Genomic DNA, 23,245 nt, shown 5'->3' on the forward strand with positions numbered 1-23,245 from the left:
ACCCACCCGTGCTTGGAGAATAATTGTGTTCTTACTCTTAATACTATATCAAGAACAGCTTTAAAAAAAAAATCCAGAGGAAACATTTTTTATTATACTTAACTAACAAATAGTGTATACAATTACAGCATGCTTTTATGTTTCTTTTAAGCACAGGCAATATAAAACTGGGATATTGTAAAGGAGAAAATAGCAGATTTAAACATGCAAGCCAAACACAGTAGCAGAATGCAAAGCTTTAGAGGAAAACAAAGGGATACCTACTTTCTGCAGCTAGAAGTCCTAGCAGGAAAGGCAGCATTTGGACAAACAACAATAGCATAAAGATTTCAAAATAAGCAATTATAAAAGCTGCAACCTGGCACACTAGCTTAGCCACACACAAAAAGATGAACACACAAACACTTTTTATTTATTATAGGTTATATTTTAATATGTTGATTAAAATAAGCAATAAAAAGTGGGGAAGCAGACCTTGTCATACATTTTCCCTATGCTAAACACCTGACTTTCTGGCAGTTGTATAATTTTTGAAATTAAAACAAGTACAATATTTTTGCTATCAGTTATCCCATACAGGAGTAAGGAAGTACAAGTGTGCATGATATATATGCAAAATCAGTGTGCATAATTATATAGTATCATAGCTTTACACATCTTTAGTAAATTTAATCTATCAGGCAGTTTGATCATAATTTCAAAACATTAACCTGTGATTCAATTGTGAGAAAACTTTGGACTTTTTTGCAGCTGGAGTAGCTAGGAAAATTATTATAAAAATGATCTTAAAACTGCTCAGACAGGAAAACAAATACATTATGTAAACATTATGGTGAATAGATGTATTCAACATTAGGCCGAAGAATAAAACAAGAGTGATGCAAAGAACAGGCCGTTTACCTATAATGCCAGTTCTCTGAGTAGTCATCTGTGCAGATACTGTACACATATGGATTTTGCACAGAGTCTCATATGGGAACATTCTCAACCTAAAATAGAATTTGGCAGGCACTCCATCCTCAATGCACCCACCTTCCCACGCAGTTCAAATTTCCAATGGTCACAACACATATATAAATGAGCCATGTAGAAAAATAGGAATGCCTGCAGCAGGGGACAGGCTGCGTGCCTGCAGATGACCACTCAAAGAACAACAGGTACAAGTCTCTGTGCCATCATACATATTGGTAGAGTAGCAAGCTTACTGGAGGTGGGACAGGTGCTAAGAAAGCAAAAAGCTGAGTACAGACAAAGAAGGCATCTGTCCAGGATCTCACATCCAGCTGGAAGTGATGAAGAAGGACTACAAAGTTGCAGGGGGACAAATATCTAGTAGTGCAACTCCCTGAAAGAACCCAGTGGATGTTACAATAGCCCATGGGAATAAAACTGGACCTGTTTCAGAGCAGCAAGCTTTGCCAGTCCATAGAGGTGAAGATGGACACTCAGTGAATGAAATGTTGAATTGAGACTAGTTCACTCAGTTTTGTGTACCCACAGCAAATTGACGGTGGCAGATTCTCCCAGAGATCTGGTCCTGGACAACTAAAAGGACAAAGCCTAGCAAACATCCAAAGTATGCACTGCTTTGTCCTATCTAATCCCAGGTTTTGGAAAACTTCCAGAAGAACTATATGCTCATTAAGATGGAATGGACTTTGTTTGGGTCAACATGAGATGTCAGATTTCAGCATGACTCTGTCTCTGTGCAGTGCCAAATGTAGCACAAGAAGTCTAAAAGAAAGGCTCACAGCACACTCTTTTGGTCAGGATGAATCCTACTAAAAATACCACCTTTGAAGATGATAGGTTCAAACAGCAACCGCATGAGCTACACAATCACCACTGTGAAGCTCCACTAATGTGTTGAGGTAGCTGTTAAGTGTTTCTCAAACTTGGGTCCCCATTTACTGTTGGATTACAATTCCCATCATCCCTAGCTAGCAGGACCAGTGGTCAGGGATGATGAGAGCTGTGGTGCAACGACAGTTGGGACCTAAGTTTGAGAAACACTGTTCTAGCCACTACTGACAACTGGTCACTCTGGGAACAGGAAGGTGTGCATCCATTTTCCTGCATGTTGGGCTATGCCCGGCACTTGGGAAACTTCATAGCAGATCAGAGCACTACTTACTGTTTCAGGGCACTCATATCTGCTCTCAGTGTCTGTGAAGAAGTAGTAACAGTACATAGGTCCCCATGAGAACCAGCTCCATCTCCCTTGTGGAGGAGTGTTGATAACTTCTTACAGGGGCAGAAGAGGCCAGAACACACAGCAGCGGGCCCAGACACTTATCCTCTCCACTAGTACATCCTACCCCCTTTCCTTCCCTCACATTCACATGATACACGGTCTACCTGTCACCCACATCTTCCCTTTCCTTCTCATTCTTTCCTTTCCCTCCATTCTCTCAAATTTTGCATACTACAGCCTTGCTCCCTAACAAACTCCTGCTGAAACACATGTCAACATACAGTGCATGCAGGGAACTGCTGCTAGCATCAGCCTGGTCAAAAGTTTATACTGCACCTGGGCTTCAGGGCTGGGGCTCACCAGGGATCCCTGGGCCATAGATTGAAAAATGTTGGCATAAAGTTTTGGAAACTGAATCTACTTTAAAAGATGTATAGTCTAATTCCAAGTTGGGAGACACTTTTTGGGGTAGCATGGATGGAGAGGAGTGAGGACACAGGGAACCAAATTGCACAAAGAGCAGTAATAATTACATGAAAATTAATGTTACAGTGACAATCACAGCTGATCAAATTGAATTTCCTGACAACATGCAGTCCAGCAGTTTCAAGATGGAGTCTAACACCGAAGTTCCTTTGTTTGAGGATGACTGTCTTAAGTGTCTTGGTATGTCAAAATATTCTCTAGTATTACAATTTCTGATGTCAAATTTGTGTCCACTTTTTGTGTTTGACCTGTTCATCCTGCATAGAATACAGAAAGACATTGCTGGCAGATGACTCTGCAATGTTTTGGCTGACATTATTAGATCCTATAGAGTAGATACAAGGTCAAAATTGGCATCTAGATTTGTTGTAATAATGTCAACCACAATGTCACATTTTCATTCATCTGCTTCTTTTCATTCAGGCCACAACACTACTGAAGAATGTTATATATATGGACATACATATTTTAGCTCATTAAGAAAGTATTGTGCTTTGAAGCAGGAGTGGGAAATTGGATCCAGTCTGACTGAAGCCTGGTAGACCTAATTAGACCTGTTGGGTCTCCCCTCCGCTGCTTCAAAGATTGCATACTGCATCATTTTATGCAGTAAAGTATACAAGTAAACATTAATATTTGCCTGGTAAGGAAATGGTCCTAGAAAGTTCATTCTCTCTGCCATCTAGTGGCAATCAAAGCACTTAAACCTTCAGTGACAAACTCAATTCATCATATCAAAAATAAAACTCAAACTCCTGAGTGATGAGAGTTATGTTAAGACAATCATATGGGTTTTTTGTGAAAAAGAATAGTGACCAACCAACCCCCCCCCCCACTTTCCTTTCAATACAGTTTTATTTTTCTTATACTGGTTTAAATAATTCTGTTCTTTTTTTGTTCAAGCTCAGATGTTGGTTAGGTTATGGGATCTGGTCTACTTGAATTGTCTAGCCAGTTTGCTCACACTCTGTGGGCTTTAAGGGAGATGTACTTTTGTAAAGGGAAGGGTATTTCGTTGTTTTCTGAATTTTTTTATTTTATTGTACATTGTAATGTGTTTGTTATATTTTTGTAACCTGCCCTGGGATAATTTGAAGAAGTCTATAATTATCAGGGCGGGAGACAGAATACATTGCAGAAGTGGACTCTGGCTATCTGCAAGCAAAGTGCTGGTTTGGATCTATAAACTCTTAAAAGGCTCAGGACCGCAATACCTCAAGGACTGCCTCTCCCCATATGAACCAACCCAGACCCTGCAATCATCATCTGAGGCTCTTTTTTGTTTGCCTCCTCCATCAGAGATCCAGAGGATAGAAACATGAGAATGGGCCTTTTCTGCAGTGTATTTCTGTTTGTGGAATGCTCTCTCAAAGGAGGCTCGCCGAGTGCCTTCATTACATATTTTTAGGAGCCATGCAAAAATGTTTCTCTGTAACCAGGGCTTTAGCTGATTAAGATTCTGTAGCCTTTTAGAAGTGTTAACAGAAGGGGGGTTATTGGTAATCTTCAGATAAAGGGTGGTATACTAAGTAAGTAAGTAAGTAAGTAAGTAAGTAAGTAAGTAAGTAAGTACCAGTAAGTAAATGTAATATCCAGAATAAATGATCTAAAGTTACTTCACAGTGTGTCCTACCTCAGGATTGGTGTGACCATTTCTCTTTTTGTTACAGCATTTATCTTGAGTATTGCTTCCTTTTTATTATTAAATTTTTATTCACTTTTCTTTTTCTATCATTACATACATCTCATATCAATAACATTTATGTTACATCACTTCTTCCCTCCCCCTCCTGAGCTTCCTTCAACTTCCACTTCTGGTTTGTTTCCCTCTTTACATACTGCTGTTTCTTAAAAGTCTACTATATCATTTCTTATATTGTTTTAAATGTTCTTTGTAAATAAAGATGTGAATGTTTATTTAAATAGTATTGCTTCCTTACCATCTTATAAAACTGACGTCTTTTAAAACCAAGATAAATTTTTCCTATGGCATTCTGTTAATCTAAGAACAAGCAGAATGACATCCTAAACTTTTGTTGTAGTGCTTAGGCAGGATTGTAATTATAGAATGTTAAAATAATTTTGGTAATTTAGTATATCAAGCACTAAACCCAAAACATTTCTTACATTATTTCTTATTATTACAAGCAAAGTATTAAATACAGGAAATCTAAAAATGCTTATTTTTAGCTCCCAGTATCCCAAACCACTACACATGCTGACTAGGGCTGCTGGGAGTTGGGAAGACTGCTTTATACACTACAACAGTGCTTTTTTTTCTCTAAAAAAATGTTTAGGGGTAGTCTCATTTTGACTCAAGAAAATCACCATTTTATAGTTCAGACTGGGAAAAATAGATACAGTACATGGACAATTGTACAAAGATTCACAAAATGATTAGGGGTATGCGTACCCCTGCATCCCCCCAGAAAAAAGCACTGCCCTGCACACTATATTCTTCCTTACCAGAACTGTCACATCCCAGAAAATTCAACTGGTATTACCTTGGAAAGAAGAATCCCATTTGAAATTTGTATTCTGAAAGTTCTGCCAGTAAACAACCTGCATTTCTGCTGATTTCCATAATTTTATAACAACAAGAATGATATTGAAGAATTAATATTATTGCAGGAAACAGCAACATTTGTATAGTGCTTTTGAATGCTCAAACCACTGCTAATCCTTACAACACACTTGTGAAGTAGACTATATTCCCAAAATAAATGTTAAAAGATCAAGGCTGAGAATTAGGGTTTAGTGCACATTGCTCACAGCTTAAGAGATCATGCTTCTTCACCTTTCCCCTCAGATTTAGAATCATACAGCACTAAAGGTAAAGGTACCCCTGAACAGTAGGTTGAGTCGCGGACGACTCTGGGGTTGCGGCACTCATCTCACTTTACTGGCCGAGGGAGCCAACGTACAGCTTGCGGGTCATGTGGCCAGCATGACTAAGCTGGTTCTGGTGAACCAGAGCAGTGCACGGAAACGCCGTTTACCTTCCCGCTGGAGTGGTACCTATTTATCTACTTGCACTTTGACATGCTTTCGATCTGCTAGGTTGTCAGGAGCAGGGACCAAGCAACGGGAGCTCACCCTGTCACGGGGATTCGAACCGCCAACCTTCTGATCAGCAAGCCCTAGGCCCTGTGGTTTAACCCACAGCGCCACCCGCATCCTGCCATACAGCACTGCGTCAGTTAAATTTAAATATAAAAGCTCAACTGAAGATTCTTAAGTTCCTTACTAATAAGCTTGTATCTCATGCCACATTCGTTTAAAAAAAATTGAATTATTTTATTTCAAGAAATAAGGTACAAATCCCTCTGAAGGATTCTCCAGTGAGAACAGTTAAGTAAGTGTCAAAAAAACATTCAAGCCTCTCCTTCCTGCCCCTGGAAAAACAAAAACAAAATAATATAGTGTGGTGGCACTATACATAGCAATATAGCTTAGTAGAGCTATACAGCATCAACACATTCCTGCAACCTAGCGTGAGAAGGAGGCTTCTCCAGTTTCATAACTCTTCCACCTGACATATTCAAGACACAAGGATGCATGGGGAGACAAAATAAACTAACTATTAACCTTTGCTTTAATACATACTGTTATCTTCAAATGAGGAAGAGAAATCATGCTGATGTTGTACAGAAAATAAGAGGAACCATGCAAGTTTTAGGACAGGAAAGATGACAGGGCAGTTATGCAAGTGGGCTACTGCTTCTATCAAGATTGAGGAACCAGTAGAAATAAAGCCTTCCTGAAGCTTTAATAGATGCCGCTTGAAAAATATAGTGCATAATGCTAAAATCTTGAAGTGAAAATGTATATTATGCAAAGTTGTGACTGACTTTCAGTGTACGATAGTGCATTTTAGAGATCAGAGATAACAGCTAGTGGGAAATATGTCAATATATTACTGTAATAGTGTTTGTGGATGGGCAATCAGTAAGTACTCCTATTGGTAACAGAACAACTTATCAAGATATGGCATGCAGTAAAATAAGTTAACTGAATTAATTATGTTCATATTATAAATATTCTTTGAGAAAAAGAAAATTCATAAAAACTGGGAACCACTTACAAGATACTGAATAGGAAAGAATATTCTGAACAATTTGGAGATGCATTTGTTACATCAATTTCAGGATTATTTTTTCATCACCTTAAAGGTTCCTTTACTCTTCCTAATTGTTTTTGTTATTTGGTTCTGATTGGGTTACTAGGAGGCCTCTATTTTTCCTTGCCACAACTACTCACCCAAAAGAGTGGCTGGTGAAACCCAGCCATGTGGGCGGGGTATAAACAATAAATTATTATTATTGTAAGTCAGCTAGTAGGTGTAAAGGACTTGGTAGCTGTCTGTGGTAACAGGGGGAAAGTGTTTCATAATTGGGGTGCCAGCACTGAGAAGACCCTATCCTATGTCCCCACACTTTGAATAACATTTACACGAGGCACAAAAAGCAGGACCATAGGCACTGTTCCCAAAGCCTCAACAGGTTGGTGCTGGCAGAGGAATTCTCTAAGATACCCAAATCCCCAAGTTCTTCAGAGCTTTATACATTATCAAAAGCACTTTTAATTGAGTTAACTGAACTAATAGACAGCTAGAGCACTTGTTAGAGGACTTGGAACAGAGATAGATTTCTTGCTCCCAATATGAATTGGGAAGCATAGCTCAGTGGCAGAGTATATACTTCACATACAACCAACCCCAGGTTTAACCCTGGAACAAAGGTTTTCAACCTTTTTGGGTCCACGGCTCCCTTGACCAACCACATTCTTTCTGCAGACCCCTGTGGGGCTCAGGAGCCCAGTTATGTCACCTCTTGCCTGCAGAGCTGGCAGCCTCTCACCCTTTTTCAAACACCCTCCCTTGTGGAGTGTCTCCTCTTTTCTTCCCTCTCCTTGGAAGTCCTCTGGGCAGCCGCAGCTGCCACCCCTGGTCTCTGAGCTGCCCCCCATGCCCCAAAGAGAGGAACCTCCTCACATTGTCCCACAGGCCTGGGAAGCACCTTTGACCAGCACCAGAGGCACCATTCACATGAGGAGTTTGTAGCCAGGGCTGCTGCAACAAACAGCTGTTCAGGCCTTTGGGAGACATGAGAGGGCATCAGAGGAAGGGAAGGAAGGAAGGAAAGGGACAGAGGTCAGTGTTGCCCGCGGCACCCCTGAACATCATTCAAGGCACCCCAGGGTGCCATGGCACACTGGTTGAAAACTACTGCCCTGGAATATCCGTGTACAGCTGATAAAGATTCCTGTCTGAAACCCTGGAAAGCCATTCCTGGTCAGTATAGGTAATACTGAGTCAGATGTCCCAATGTTCTGACATAAATTAAGGCTGCTTTCTATGTTCCTACTTCCTAGTCTGAGCTGAAGTTTAGAGATAAAGGAAGACAAAGCAGGAATCTCTTCTGCTGTTTCTAACATTCTCCAAACATCTGAAGAAGTGTGTATGCACACGAAATCTGAAGAAGTGTGCATGCACACGAAAGCTCATACCAAAATCTAAACTTAGTTGGTGTTTAAGGTGCTACTGAAGGAATTTTTTTATTCTCCAAACATGTACCTATTTTTTAAAGCTGTGGTAGGTAGACTACTGAGTAGTTCAGCTCCTTGGGATCTTATTACATCTATCCTGCTTGACTCTGAACATTTCCTGCTTTGAATGCCAGGTGGCGATAGTCACCCATGTGGTGGTCTGACACCCAATGAAAATATCTCTTGTGCAAGTGGAGATTCTGGTTTTAGCAGAAGTGCTCTGTTCGATACCACCCACAATTAGAATATGTCTGACCAAAAGTCACTAGAGTAATGTTCTTTTAAATGGAAATACCTGAGGAGGTAGGGTCTTCAGAGAAGTCTGGCAGTTCTTCAGGGGGATCACCGTAGAAAGAATTGAATTTGTGGCTTGATACTGCTGCTAGTACTGCACCCTGAATAAACAAAAAGCTAACGTCATAAAGTGCACTATCAGTAATGTTCCCCCCAATACTATAGATCCTAAAGCCATCATTTTAAGGCCAAAGGGGATTCTAAATTTAGCACTAGCAAAAATAGTTGCTTGCTTGTAACCTGTATTCAAATGGTCACCTATGAATCCAACACACCTTTGCAGAGCCAACTCTGTGGATATTTTAATAGCCATTCTGGGATGAATCAGTTGAATCAGAAACTGGTTTAAAGTTCTTTACCTATGTAAAGTGTTTATGACTGAAACAAAGGATTGTGCAATACCAGAGTAACCATTAAACTTTATTCTCTGTAGCACAATTCCAAGTAGTTATATGTTCTTCAGCTGACTGTAGCCCTGAACTCGGGCACAATTGGCCTACGGTATATAGCCGGGCCCTCTGGTACTCTGATTGGCTGATTCGAAAACTAGGAGATGGTGGGTTATCCCACCCTCCTTTGCAGCTGGCCACACAATGGAGAGGTCTTTGGTTCTGTGACATTGAGGGCCTGCTGCATCAGGCTGCAACTGCTGCCCACCCAGAGACTGCAAAAATGGCCTATTACTGCTTCACTCTGCTGAAATGCAAGGTGGTGGCGTCAGCTTGCAAATATTGCATGTACTTGGGCAGACAGACAAGAGAAGAGAAGAGAAGAGAAGACGCTTGGGAACTGTTCTATAACAATATGCATTTTATTGTTGATGATTATTTTATTCCAGTTTAAATAATTCAAATTATGTGGCTATCCACATCTTTTCATGAAGATTCCCCCCCCAAACAATCACCCCCCCCACCCCAATATCATTAAGGCCAACAACTAGAATACTATTCTGAGAGTGATTTTCAACTAAGTCATATTCAGAGTAATGTATGTCTGGCGTGGGTATAATTAACATTGGCGATCACCCTGAATGCTATTTCGGTATATTTTAATATAAGTAGTTTGCTTGTTTTCTTTACCTTTAACTTCCTTCTTGCATTGAATTTCCTCAGCTGTTCCACAGTTTCTGGAAGGTGAATCTTGTATGCATAGCGATCACGTTCCTACAAATAAAATATTGGAAACAATGTATATCATTTAGAACTGTATTCAGTTAGAGTTATTAACTCTATTATTAAACACATGTTCAAAACAAACAAACAAAAACCCTGAAAAAAGTATGTTTGTAAATTTTAATCTGAGTCAGGGCAGTTCCCAGGAATCTCTCTCTCTCTCTTTTTCAAAAAGATATTTATCTCTCACAAAGTGTCTTGATATCTGAAGAAGTGTGCATGCACACGAAAGCTCATACCAAAATAAAAACTTAGTTGGTCTTTAAGGTGCTACTGAAGGAATTTTTTTATTTTACTTCGATCCAGACCAACACGGCTACCTACCTGTAACCAAAGTGTCTTGAGATAGCTCATAATCATTTAGAAAAATATTTCATAACAACCATTATACAAAATGAAACAAAAAAAAACAAGGAGCCAAAAACAGAAAAACACAAGCTCAGAGCAGCAACTCAGAGAACCCTAAATGCCCCCTGAAATAAAATGGCTCTTCATTGCTGCCATAAAGTTAGGAACAAGAATGTGAAATTACAGAAAACAGAAGAGATTAATTAAGGACGGTATTGTAGATTTTTGACAAAAATTGGAACATTACAAAATACCCTCCTAGAATCCATCTCTGTGTGCCTTTCGACAGTTTGAGACAAACCTTCTCTGTGGCAAGACCTCAATTACAGATTTACCTCAGAAATCCCTGACGCATCCCTGACGGTTTTTAGGCAGGAAGTAAACCCTTTTTATTTTGTGTGTTTTTCTACAGTGTTTAGAACATTGACATTTAATTTTTTTCTATTCTTTTGGCTTCAAATATTAAATGTGCTCAAATATTTTTATGATGTTTTGTTTAATTATATTATTATTATGCCATCTGAGGGCTTGGTATCAGTACATACAAGTTAGCAACAGTCTTACAAAGGTTTATAAACATTGACAGATTTGGAGATCAGCTGTTCTTTCACACCATTTATACTGCTTACCTTCAGCCAAGGATGGTTGAGTGCCTCGTAAACAGTAATTCTTTCAGCTGGGTCCAGCATAAGCATACGTCGTACCAAATCTTTGGCACTTTCAGAGATATGGCTCCATTGCCTTGGATTCATCTAGGTCAAAAAGAGTAAGTTAAGCTAAGGGACATGACAGGGTCTTTACAACAAGAGTTCCAGAAACATGCTGTAGATTGTTAAAAAGCTGGAAACGTCAATCCAAGTTAAAACATTTGTGCAGATTAGTGCACAACTACTTTTGTAAGAACTGAAACAGTTCACCAAGTAATCTACCAGATCAAGTCAATTGAATTCTCCGATATTTAAAAATACGGAACACTTTGAAGCAGTGTAATTGCAAAATACTTCTCTATTTATTGCTGAGTAGCCAAACTTAGACCTCAGCAGCAAGGGCCTAACTTAACACTATGTACAATGCATATAAAGAAACTCTATCAAGGGCATTTAAAAAACCAGTAATAAAAGACAGTTCGGGTGGTGGTGATTTAGGGTATAAGATACTTAACAAATCACCCACCCACCCATGTCACTTTCTCCCTTTCATGAACTCCAACAGTATGTTTTTATGCATTTGAAACTTCATGCACTGAAAAGTGGCAGCAGTAACAGGATTTGGTATGCAAAAGTGAGGGGCAGGGAAAAGGTTAAATGTCCTCCCAGAAGAGAGCAATCAGGGTTTCATTACTCATATTTGCATGCAATATTTAGCTAGTTTCTAATAATAATAATAATAATAATAATAATAATAATAATAATAATAATAATGTAAATGTATGTGTTCAATTCAAATAATATGTACATATTACATAATTCAGCTTTTCTTTCAATGGAATGTGTTACCTAAGTTCAGGTTTCTGATTTCTGTGTGTGCATGTTTGAAGTGTACAGATACACCACCACTGAAATACACCATACATACTCAATATTCCTGCAAACTAAGGACAATTAACTAAAGATTGTTTAATTCCCTCCAAAGTAAACAAAATTTCAGCAAGCCACAGATGGAAAACACCCAACTTCTTTGTGCAGCTTTTATTATATTAAAAAATGGTTCAGAATCACTTTATAGAAAGTTAGTTTGTTGGTCTTTTTTTTTTTAAAAAAAAGCAGAGACTCCCCAGCTGATGAACTATAAGCTAAAACCTAATATTTGGCTTTGAAAACAGGTAATAGGAGTTTTCAAATGTCAGTTTTGAATGAAACTGTGAACTTGAAACTAGACTTTATTGTTAAACCACTGTGTTTTGGAAACTATGTGGTTTCTAGCTCCTCCATGTTTTCTACAAAAGAAGAACTGAGTAGTAAGGAAACACAGGACTGCTTACCCACAGAATGTTTTTAATATGCTTTAATTTATGCTATTGTGATTGTTACCAAATGACACATGATTGCAACTCCAAAAATACAAACCAATTAATAAAATCAGAAAGTAAGAAGGCTCAATACTTGCAATAGCCTTTTAAAAAAGTGAACACATTAAGAGGATTTATTTGAGCTCTTTAAAAATTATGGCACATTAACCTGGCTAACAACAACACTTCCAATGCCATGGGTAGGGAAGCGCTATTGTAGACTTCAGTGCTTACCTGCAGGATCAGGGAAATTTTTTAAAACATTTTTTAGGTGTTTGAAGTGTACACTTCCAATCTGATGTGCAAATGCAACAACAAATGACTAGGGATGAAGATTGTACAGGTCAGGGGTCTGCAAACTCACTTGCTGTGCTTTTCGTGGCAAGTATCCATGATAAGTGTGACAGGTCCTTTCATAGTGAATGACCACGACAAGTCCCAGCCTCCTTCCTGAACTTGGAGGTGGGAGAGGGAAACTGCCCCTCTAGTTCTGTACTTCCACAGTGCTCAGAATACAACTGTTCAGGAGACTGCTGATCTGATTAATTCTTATCAAAAAAAGCCTGGAGTTTGTCCACATATTTTAATGCATCAAAATACATTTTACAAAAATCCAGACTTCTTTTTCCTTGAGAAAACTGAATATAACGTACCTTGTATTTTCCTTTGATAATGCCTTCAAATAATCTTTCCTTTGTTCCATAAAAAGGCAAACAACCACTGAGCAGAATAAAAAGGATCACTCCACATCCCCACACATCTACAGGCTTTCCATATGGCTCTCTTTTTACTACTTCTGGGGCCATAAAATGAGGTGTTCCTACCCGTCCTGAAGGAAAATACAAAAATGACTTTAGTTTTCAAAGATGGAGCTATGATCTGAGCAGCTTCTACCTGGAAAAAGACATGGCGGCCTGTAACAGTTCTACCAGTGCAATAACAGCCCATGATACCAGAACCTTGGCTGATCTCAGTGGTCTGGGGCCCGGTAAATGCACCCCTTTCATCTCTCCTCCTCCTTGCTGTGTCTCCACTGAATGTTACATGACATGAAAACAGGTGTCCTGGCTTTAATTGAAGCAAAATAGCAAACTGGCAACTTTAAGGAGGGGCCTCAAATGCAGGCCTAGAAGGTTTTTTTCTGCCCCCCGTCCCAATTATAGATGATTCATGGCAAGGATAATAAGTAGCTCAAGGATTATTTATTTAAAAGGTGTTAAGACAGTCAAAAGACACTGGAGGAGGTGGGAAGGTGATGAATAATTATAAACAATTCTCAGGAAGGGAACTTTCTCACTATGGATCATCTTTCATTTTGACTGTCACAAAAATCCCTCCCTCACATACAGCTATGAGAAGTGAAAGTGTTTTTAGGTAGTTAGTGCCTGAAATGTTAATTCGCCATTTTGAGCTCCATAGCACCTCTTTCGAAACACTTGCATTTCTTACCTCCAGCAACAAGTCCCGATTCCCCTAATTGAATAGCAACACCAAAACCACCAAGTTTCACAGGTGCCGAATTTTCCTTTGAGGCAAGTAGCACACAGTGCGGCTGAAAAGACAAAAACCCCTCTGATATTTAATTTTAAAAAAAACAAAAATTTTTTTGTATAAACAAAACATTATGACAACAGAAAATAGGCTTATGTCTTTACAACAATCACAAGAACCATATAAATGGCTAAGTATTCTCTGGTGTAGGTCTTCAACACAGTTAGCTCGGCTTTCAGTGTTCACAAAAAGACAACACATATTTGGTAATGGTATTAAAGCTAGAAAGAGTGTCAATTGACATTAATGGATGTATCAGTTGAATAGAACCATTGTTTTCGCAGGTGATATGGGGCAGCCGAAGGCGGGAATTTGTTGAGAAAGTAATTTTGTTATTCTTGTAAATTTCTGTTCTACCACCAAGGAGAGAAGCACCCACAACCTGTTAAGATTTCAATCCAGGGATGGCAAGCCTCCTCCTGATGTCATATGTGATGTCATGTTTAGGGCAGGGAGACATACATTTGAATTGGCTACACAACTGAGCACCCTCTGGCGAACTCAATCCTGCAGCCTATCCCTGCAGAAAGCAGGACTGAAGTTAGCTGATGGGCAGTAAGTTCAACCCTACTGGATTGGCTGCCTGCCTGAATTCCCTGTAGGGAACTCAATTGCAAAGCTGGTCTTTGTAGACAGCAGCTTGTCATTTTGCTGGCAAATCCCATCATTCTGCGGTTTGCAAGTGCCTGACAACCAGGTGGTTGCTGGGTGCTTGGGACACATTGCACAAGGAACTTTGCACCTGTCAACTGTCCAGTATCAGGTGGTTTCTCACCCACCTGTTAAAAGATGGCCTATGGGGCCAAGGAATGATAACGATCTGGTCCATTGAATCAAAAAGGTTTCCTACTCCTGTTCTAATTCCTCACAAGAGTTTCACTGAGTTTGTTATTCAGCTTAACCGGATTATTCTTCCGCTAGTCTGAATTAGTTTTCTTGCGTAGCATAAGCTCAACCAATGAAGAATATGTTCAGGAGGATAAGGAAGATTCTGTGTAAATTGTCAGCCTAACCTATGTCTTCCAGAGGTATCCGGCTACTTCATTGTTGGCACAAATACAACCATTCACGACAAGGGATTGGTTGCTTTGTTAGGTTTCCCTACACTGATGGTATGGTGCATTTATAAAAATAGGTTTAGATGACAAATGGGACAGCACATTTATGCAATGTAGGGGCACACTGGTCACAAGAAATGCTCTATGTAAACATATTTCAGGTAACATCTTATCACATTTTCTTAATGCCAAGAACCTAAAAAAAGAGAGAATAAAGTTAAAACATAATTTTTCATTTTCATTTGTTTGTGGTGGAAGGCTTATGTGTTTTTGTGACCAACATAACACACTCAACCAACAGAAGCATTATTTCCCTAAACATATCAGATTTTATTCCCAATGAAAATTTATTGTTAGTTCACCAGAGCAAATCTAAATTTCAATACAATAAAATGCAATTAGACCATTGCCTATTTTTGTGGAGAGTCTTTAACTAAACTTTAGGAGAAAAAATAGAAATTCCTGTGTCAACTTGCATACCACACTTCTGGCTACCTGCAGCTACTGCAAAAGGCATTGGTTCAACTGCTTACTGGGACCTGTTGAAGATACCATGTCATCAGGAGGTTTGTTCCAAACAATGTAGGAATCAGGCCTTTAGTGGGGTGGCACCTATTCTTTGGGACTCCTTCCTATTACACATCAAAGAGGCACTGTACCTATTATCTGGTGCAAAAACAGAAGTTACTAAAACAAGCAGCACACTTGTTTTGAGCTGGAGAACTCTTGCAAAATTCTATTTGCATGAACTCTTCTGTACCTTCTTTAAAATAAATAAATGAAAAGCTCTTCTAATATGTCTAATTCCTTACTGTTAAATTACCTTTTCACAACAAGTTCTCATTTTGAATATGTTTGATTCAGTAGCACCCTTTACTGCTTTACACCTAGCAAATGCTAACAAAACCAGTGCATATTTTGTCCACCCACTCCTGTGACAATACTCCTCTGTCAATCATATCTAACCCATCAGTGGCAAAATTCACCACACCCAGTGATCTCATTTATCTTAGCTGCCTGTCCTTAGGTTGCCAAAATAGCACAATCATGTACAAAGAGGAGGTATCAGCAGGCTTTGGAGAACTACAAGTTTTGCATAAGCACGAAAAAAATTTAGGGGAGGGAAGCTGTATTCTGAGGTGGACATACCATTATTGATTTTACATTTTATTTAGACATTATAACAACAACGACAATAAGAAGAATAGCTTAAATGGAAGATTGAAGTATAAAATTTGACAGCATTACTTAGTGCCTGGAAAAGGATTGTAGGCAATATTTCTTTCACCGAAAAAGTAATTGTCTCTCAGTAATCATAAATCAGACATACTCTTAATCATGATTAAAACATTGGAAGTAGGTCCAGGAAAACACACTACCCAACCACTCTGTAAAGTATCCCCTTCTGCTGCCTTAACTCTGATTAAGCTTTGCCTCACCAGCAAGCTAAAATCATGGTTAGAGCTAACTGGGATTTCTTTTTAAATGTGCTTTTGTTTTCAGCTATGGCAGCTCTCTTATTTGTATGTGTTTCTGCATTCCCCTGTATTTAGTACTCATATTTTGTCCTCCACCATATCCCAATGTGTGTTTATATATACTGTACCTGCCATTCCCACGGTGCATCTTCATGCATCAGAGATTACTATTACACATAAAAGCTCATCACCATCCCCCAATCCTCCAACAGTTATCTGGAGGAAAGCATGAAAGACTAAAATAGCTGATGAAGCTGATTCTTACCAGTTTAAAACCACCCTAGTCACAACTTTCTAATAAGACAGACTTCCTTTCCTCCCTTACTTCCTTAAACGCAAGTGCTGAAAGGAGAATTCAGTAGAAAAAACTCCGTCACTAACCAAAAAGTGAGTATTTCCTTTTATTATAGTTCTATTTTGCTCATATGTTAAGTGCAGAAAAACAGTTCTAAATTTCTAGTGCAACTTTCTTGACAGATGAGAAAGCACTTTTCTCAAGAACATATTCTACTTTTCTTTCACATCTTCATCTTTCCTTTTAAAAAGGCAGAGAAATGTTAAGACTGCCACAAGCAACTTTATTAAAGTAGTAGCATATAATTGAAACAACAGGTAGTTTAGTATTTGCTGCAGAGTGTGAACACAGCACAACTTAATTCATGGCTCTTGAGCTTAGTGCTGATTGCTGAGAGAGAGAGAGAGAGAGAGAGAGAGAGAGCATGCAAACGAACACACTCTTGAGTCTAAATATATAAAATGTGATATTAAAACACTAGTAAAATCATAAATCTAAATCTTTCAAGGTTCATGTTTTCATTTTCAACAATGAAATCATACTCTAAACTACAAACACAAAGTAGAATTTGATTTTCCATTTTGAATCTACCCTTAAATAATCTGAATCTGTTTTTATGGTGACAAAGTCAACCTGCTTTGGCATGGTTTTAGAATGTCACTTTATTATGGGTTTAGGTATCAAAATGTAAATATTTTTGCAGAAACTCTCAATCAAGTTAATGCCATGGGGAAATTCTCATAGCCACAGATCAAGCATATTGCCAGAAATCATTTACCAGCTACCTAACAAGATCTTTGTTCCATTTCTAACATGTCTTTGCCTAACCCAGAACCCATGGCTCTGTTGGGCTCCCATCAGCCTCAGCCACCACAGACAGTGGGGAATTCCAAATAGTTATATTTGGTATGTAAACAAGATCTGTTTCTTACATTCCTAAGATACTACCTAGCTAATATCAAGGCACATTTTGTATTTTTGATCGTTTTTGAAACAACAGTTTGTTTGTTTTTAATGTGCCAAAGGAGACTTTACGTACTATTTGTTTATCACCACTTGTTATCAATGTGATCATCTAAGCACTGGGGATACTGGATGGATATCAGATTTTATGGGAAGCCTACCTTTCATTCTTTCCTTACTTTTAAAAAAAGAGGAGAAAAGGAGCAAAATGTTTTCATAAATAAAGCAGTTATAATTGCAAACTTGTTCATAAATAGTTTCTGGGAGAAGACCCTATTTTGCTGATGCATGACTAAAACAAGGCTTATGACAGATAAGTTTCTGAGTTTGTTTGAAAAGTTAATCAAGTTCATTGTACTCGTTGCACTGTCTTCCATTTTATTCCAGGCACTATCAGAAAAGTGTAAGTGAAGATTTACTAAGAATTTTAACTCCTACACTGTAAAACCCCAGAGAAGAACATGAATTTTTCACTTGCTGAAAATGAAACTGGAAAAAACTCCACAGAAATGCCTGTTACTTACTGTGATACGGAAGAGAAATCACTATCTTTAACTCTACTATTTTCATATTCGGTCATTTTTGTAATTGGATTGGTTGGCAATATTACTGCCCTGTATGTTTTTCTGGGCATTCCTTGCAAGAAGAACTCTATCCATGTTTATTTGCTTAATGTTGCCATCGCAGATCTCTTACTGATATTTTGTCTCCCTTTCCGAATATTCTATCACATAGCCCAGAACAAGTGGCTGTTGGGCTTGTTATTTTGCAAGATTGTAGGAAACTTATTTTATATGAACATGTACATCAGCATTGTACTACTAGGGCTTATTAGTTGGGACCGTTATGTAAAAATTAACAAATCTATACCACGCGCTAGAGTGTTAACAGCAAGACAAAGCGTATATTTGTGTTGTACGCTGTGGACAGTTGCAATAATGGGATTTATACTGATGGTTGTTCAGTCTACCAGGAATGAAGATAAATATTCATCAAAATGTTTCCATTACAGAGAGAAGCAAAACGCAAAAATGGAAGCAGGTGTTAATTATATTCTTGTTATAATATTTTGGATTGTTTCCATCCTACTGATTCTGTCGTATGTTAAAATTGCAAACAATCTTCTGAAAATTTCCAAGAAGAGAACAAGTTTTCCTAATACTAGAACATATGTTGCCATTGCAAGGAAATCTTTCATAGTACTTATCATTTTCACATTATGCTTTGTTCCTTATCATATATTCAGATTTATTTATATCACTTCACAACTACAAAAAACTTCTTGTTACTGGAAACAGATCATTCACAAATACAATGAGATCACATTAGTCTTCTCATCATTTAACAGCTGCTTAGATCCAGTTATGTATTTCTTCATGTCCAGAAGTGTCCGGAAAACTGTACTTCAACTGATTTGTAAGCGACTTCATGTGGATTCAAGTGTGAATGAGAGTACTTCAGAGACAAAACAAGGACATTCTTTTCAAGATAACTCAGAAATCCCAAGTCACCATTCCAGAATGCATCTTAATAAGATTAACAATTAACATATATTTCTGCTCAGAAGTAACTTCCATTTGAGTTCAGTGAGTGAATAGGATTGTAGCTTAAAGTTAACAAATCCTGTCAACAGAGATAACATTTTTGCATGGTCTTAGTTTTAGTTACTCTCATGCAGAACTTCCTTAAGAATTTGCTTTGGTTATCACATATATAATTTTGTAATAGCTAAGACTTTTAAATTTAAGAGTAAGGTTTCTGAGATGAAAAAGTAGTAATAGCTGTAGATGCAGTAGACTTTTGAAAAGGTGTGTGTGTAAAGTATATTAGAAGCAGAAAGTAATCTCCGCAGAAGACTCTTGTGTATGTAATGATGTTTGCTAGCATTAATTCTCAATAACATTTTACAACTGTACTGCAGACTTACATTAATTAAAACTATTTGTGTCAATGGATTCCAAACTATACTGTATACATGCAGACAAGTATCTCAAATATTACAAAACAAGTTTAGTGTGTTCACTCGTTTCTTTTCATTTTAACATAAAACACATATAAAATAAAAAATACCTTATAAAGCAGGAAGAAAATAATAATAAGAATCTAGCGGAGTAAATATGCTTAGAATTACACTGCACATGTAACCAAGGGTTACAAAAGTCAGAAAATGTAGAATGAATTGTTAACCATGAATCCTTAACAATGAAATTGAAATAGAGCAGGTAAAAATTCTATATTGCACTTTCCTGATTATGGCTACTAACCCGTTGCTGACACTACTGAATTAGAAATGATTGGAAAGCACTCTGTATTGCCAAGTGTGGGTGCCAAGCAGGAGATGGCAGAGGATCCTTTCACAGCCATGTTTAAAAGGGGCAGTGGCATGTGCAGGTTGCCATGCAAGAATGAAAGGGCTACATTTGCTGAAACTCCAGCACTGTCAGTCTTTGCATTTTGATTACCTTAAAGAAGAAATATTCTCTAATGAAATATGCAGACATCCCACACTTAATATTTGTCTTCTAGCTGGTTATTCCTACATTATACGTACCTCGCATATAGTAGAACCCTAAAACACATCTCTGTGTTTTGATAATATTAAAATAAAATGAGAAAAATTGTAGTACCTTGTGAGTGGGTTTGGGCATTCTAAGCCCCTGCAAGTGGTTAAAATCCCACTGTGGTGTTCCTGAATAGAAAAGGGTCAGATACTGTATCTGGTTCCTCTGATCGCAACTGAATAACACTATCAGCAACTGACTGCTTGCTTCTGCATTTGTTTTTGTAAGCCACAGTCTAAATTAGCAACCCAAATTTCCTGAGCCACAATAATTTAAACGATTGTTGCATGTATTATGGATACAGTAATGTTTTTATCGGTCTGCTTGTAACATGCATGGCAAAGTTCACTTTCTATCAGGCTTCTATACAGTATGTCTAGAAGATGGCCGTAAATAGGTGAAATGGTGGCTCCAACATCACAACTTGTGTTGGGGTCTTTGCCCGTAACTGGATCCATTGCTGGCAAAATTATACAATGAAGAACCCTGGCCATGTCACCATGGAGGTACAGCACTGGGCAGCCACAGTCTTTCAGTCAAAAAGGACTAAGCGAACCTGAGACAAAGCTGTTATCCAGGAAGGGGGGGTAGAAGATGTTTCATGTTGCAGAAGTTAAGCAGAATAGGTTTGCTTAGCCCTAGCCTGCCATAATTCAGAAGTTGCTTTATCTGTAGCAATCAGAGACACTGTTTAGTCTTTGGGCCTATAAGCCTCAAAGTTCCAGTTCTAAATAACAACATACATGCAGGAAGTAAGTGTTCCCATCCTAAACCATGCCTTTGCCAATGTTATTTATTTATTTGGCTTTGAGTAAGAACCAAAGCTAAAGAAATACCTACTATTTTACTTACTACATTGCCTCTAAAAGGTTTAAAATTAGTGCTTAGGTGGCGCTGTGGGTTAAACCACAGAGTCTAGGGCTTGCTGATCAGAAGGTCGGCGGTTCGAATCCCTGCAACGGGGTGAGCTCCTGCTGCTCGGTCCCAGCTCCTGCCCACCTAGCAGTTCGAAAGCACATCAAAGTGCAAGTAGATAAATAGGGACCGCTCCAGCGGGAAGGTAAACGGTGTTTCTGTGTGCTGCTCTGGTTCGCCAGAAGCAGCTTTGGCCACATGACCCGGAAGCTGTCTGCGGACAAACGCCGGCTCCCTCGGCCTATAGAGCGAGATGAGCGCCGCAACCCCAGAATTGGACACGACTGGACCTGATGGTCAGGGGCACCTTTACCTATCTCTCTGGTAAAGCCACATATAATGCCCAATGTATCATTGCAATTAATTAAAAGTGCTCTATCAAAATGCAGACATAGAAACTCTCACTCTACTAAATATAACAACAGAACAGACCTTTACTCTCAATTTCTGTTCAGTATATCAATACTAATGCTGCTATTCAATTTGCAAACACATATACAAATACTGGGGGGGAATATAATTTACAATTAAATCTTACTGTGGAAAACACCAAAGCAATTGTTTTTACAGATTACAGAAACCATTTACAAGCAGACCATACAATATTTTCATTTTTATTTGATGTGTAGCAAAACACTGCTAAATATAGAATATTTTCATCAGATATTCTCCAACGCAGTTCAAGAAAAGCAAGCTCAAAACTCTCTTCAATGCAAGGAATTAGTTGAAGAGTTCTTTGAATTCTGGCCACTGATTTAACCAAGCTATCTTGACTCACATGTTGTTAACTTACAGCAACTATTTTTGTTTAGTGGTTAGAGGCACCCTGTGACTTCTGCACCTTCCTCAACACATTAAAAAAAAGTTTGTTGTACTTAGTATTGTAGAAATTATGGAAAGAGAAAATAACATTTATTCTAAAGAAGACTGCAGAATACAGTACATGCAGATAATAATCATTGCTTAATTTTCCCATCTCCAAAAATCCTACCCAGACATTTAAAAGTCTAGCTATTACAAAATCATATAAGTGGTTACCAAAGTAAAATCTTAAGGAAAATCTACATGACACTAACTAAAGCTAAGCTAACAAATATCAGTTAATAGTGACCAAATCGAATTCCTAAGCATCATAAAAGCTTCTGTACATTATTATTATTATGTATTACATTACATTATTATACAGTATAATGGTATTGCAATTGTTTTCAAGATATTTTATTGTTTTCTCACTTGTTGTTTGCCATCCTGGGCCTTTTAAGAGGAGGGGTGGGATAAAAATTTAACAAATAAAATATAATCCATTATCATCTGAACCTTTCATGAGTCTTTAAAATTTTCTAGTTGATAGCTTACTTTTTGAACAGTAATACTGTTCAAAAACTGAATATATGCACATTGACAAAATGCATTATATAAATGTTATAAATACATAAATAAAAGTTATGTAATGCAACAGCTTGTAGAGTTTTCTGTTTTAGTGCAGCAACTCCAGGAATTGAAAGGACACTACAGACATGGATTCATCACATTTTCAATATGTCCCAATTAAAGCTGACTCTCCAGAGTCTGTGTTTAATTCCTTATAACGGTGAAACAAGACTGGGTTTCTTTGATAAGACCTTACTCTATGTTTTAACACAGCTGAAGATCAAATGTATTCAAAGGAATCAAACAGTGACACCTAGCTTATGGCATTAGGGAACACAAGCAAGCAGAAATCTATAATTTCCACCAAGATATACTGGTATTCACAATAGCTGAAGGTTTGTTGTTAAGATTTATAAACTATAGTAAAGAAAAAGAAAAAGCTTCACATTAGAAAGATAAAACAAATAATGAATAATATTTAGGGACCAATCCACTCAAATGTGGGCACAGCACCCACACATAGGCAGGCGCAAGTCCCACACTGCCGTTTTAGGCAGTGCAGAACCTGCAGGTGCCTAAGCCACCATGTTACTCCTAAAAAGTTTCATGAGCCCCATTTTTTTTTATAAAAAACCCCTCATTTTGTCACCCCCTTCAGTGATGACACTCGGGGCGGACCACACACCCCGCACCCTCCTTCCTCTGCCACTGGTCTCAGTCAAGTTGGAGGAGATGAGGAGGAGTGTGAGAACTGGAGGCTTTGCATGGGTTTGTTCTAGCTCATACGTGTGGTATTAAAGCATGGTTTTAGTATTACTTGCAAACAAGCCCATTGAATCTTACCCCACTAATAGAGCTCTGTTTTCATCATTCCCTACCGGTACCACACCAACTCACATTTGTAGGTGCACGGGAGCATTACAGAGCCTGGGAGACCTATGCATACCTTCCACATTTTCACTAAGCCCTCCTTCTTTGTGCCATGCAAGTTACTCAACTGGATC

At 38.3% G+C, this 23,245-nt stretch overlaps 2 protein-coding genes across 7 annotated transcripts in view; one reads left to right on the forward strand and one right to left on the reverse strand.

Annotated features, from left to right (window-relative positions):
* The window catches only part of CASK (calcium/calmodulin dependent serine protein kinase), a 133,919-nt gene that overhangs the window by 53,989 nt on the left and 56,685 nt on the right, over positions 1–23,245 (reverse strand). For all 5 annotated transcript variants that reach the window (XM_035116666.2, XM_035116665.2, XM_035116664.2 and 2 more), the window contains 5 exons: positions 13,499–13,601; positions 12,703–12,878; positions 10,671–10,793; positions 9,601–9,684; positions 8,523–8,622 (listed from right to left, as the gene is read on the reverse strand). In XM_035116666.2, coding sequence (XP_034972557.1) covers positions 8,523–8,622; positions 9,601–9,684; positions 10,671–10,793; positions 12,703–12,878; positions 13,499–13,601 — 586 coding nt within the window. The remainder of the gene's footprint in view (positions 1–8,522; positions 8,623–9,600; positions 9,685–10,670; positions 10,794–12,702; positions 12,879–13,498; positions 13,602–23,245) is intronic.
* LOC118085713 (probable G-protein coupled receptor 34) lies at positions 16,422–21,038 on the forward strand. Of its 2 annotated transcripts, none has more exons than XM_035116668.2 (2): positions 16,422–16,523; positions 17,782–21,038. In XM_035116668.2, exon 2 carries the CDS (start codon positions 17,856–17,858, stop codon positions 18,939–18,941), a length of 1,086 nt encoding a protein of 361 aa, XP_034972559.1. In that variant the 5' UTR covers positions 16,422–16,523; positions 17,782–17,855; the 3' UTR covers positions 18,942–21,038. The 2 variants fall into 2 exon arrangements, with proteins under 2 accessions (XP_034972559.1, XP_034972558.1); XM_035116667.2 differs by lacking the exon at positions 16,422–16,523 and adding an exon at positions 17,264–17,337.

Source organism: Zootoca vivipara, chromosome 4 (genome assembly GCF_963506605.1).
Source record: "Zootoca vivipara chromosome 4, rZooViv1.1, whole genome shotgun sequence".
NCBI classification, from domain to species: Eukaryota; Metazoa; Chordata; class Lepidosauria; order Squamata; family Lacertidae; genus Zootoca; species Zootoca vivipara.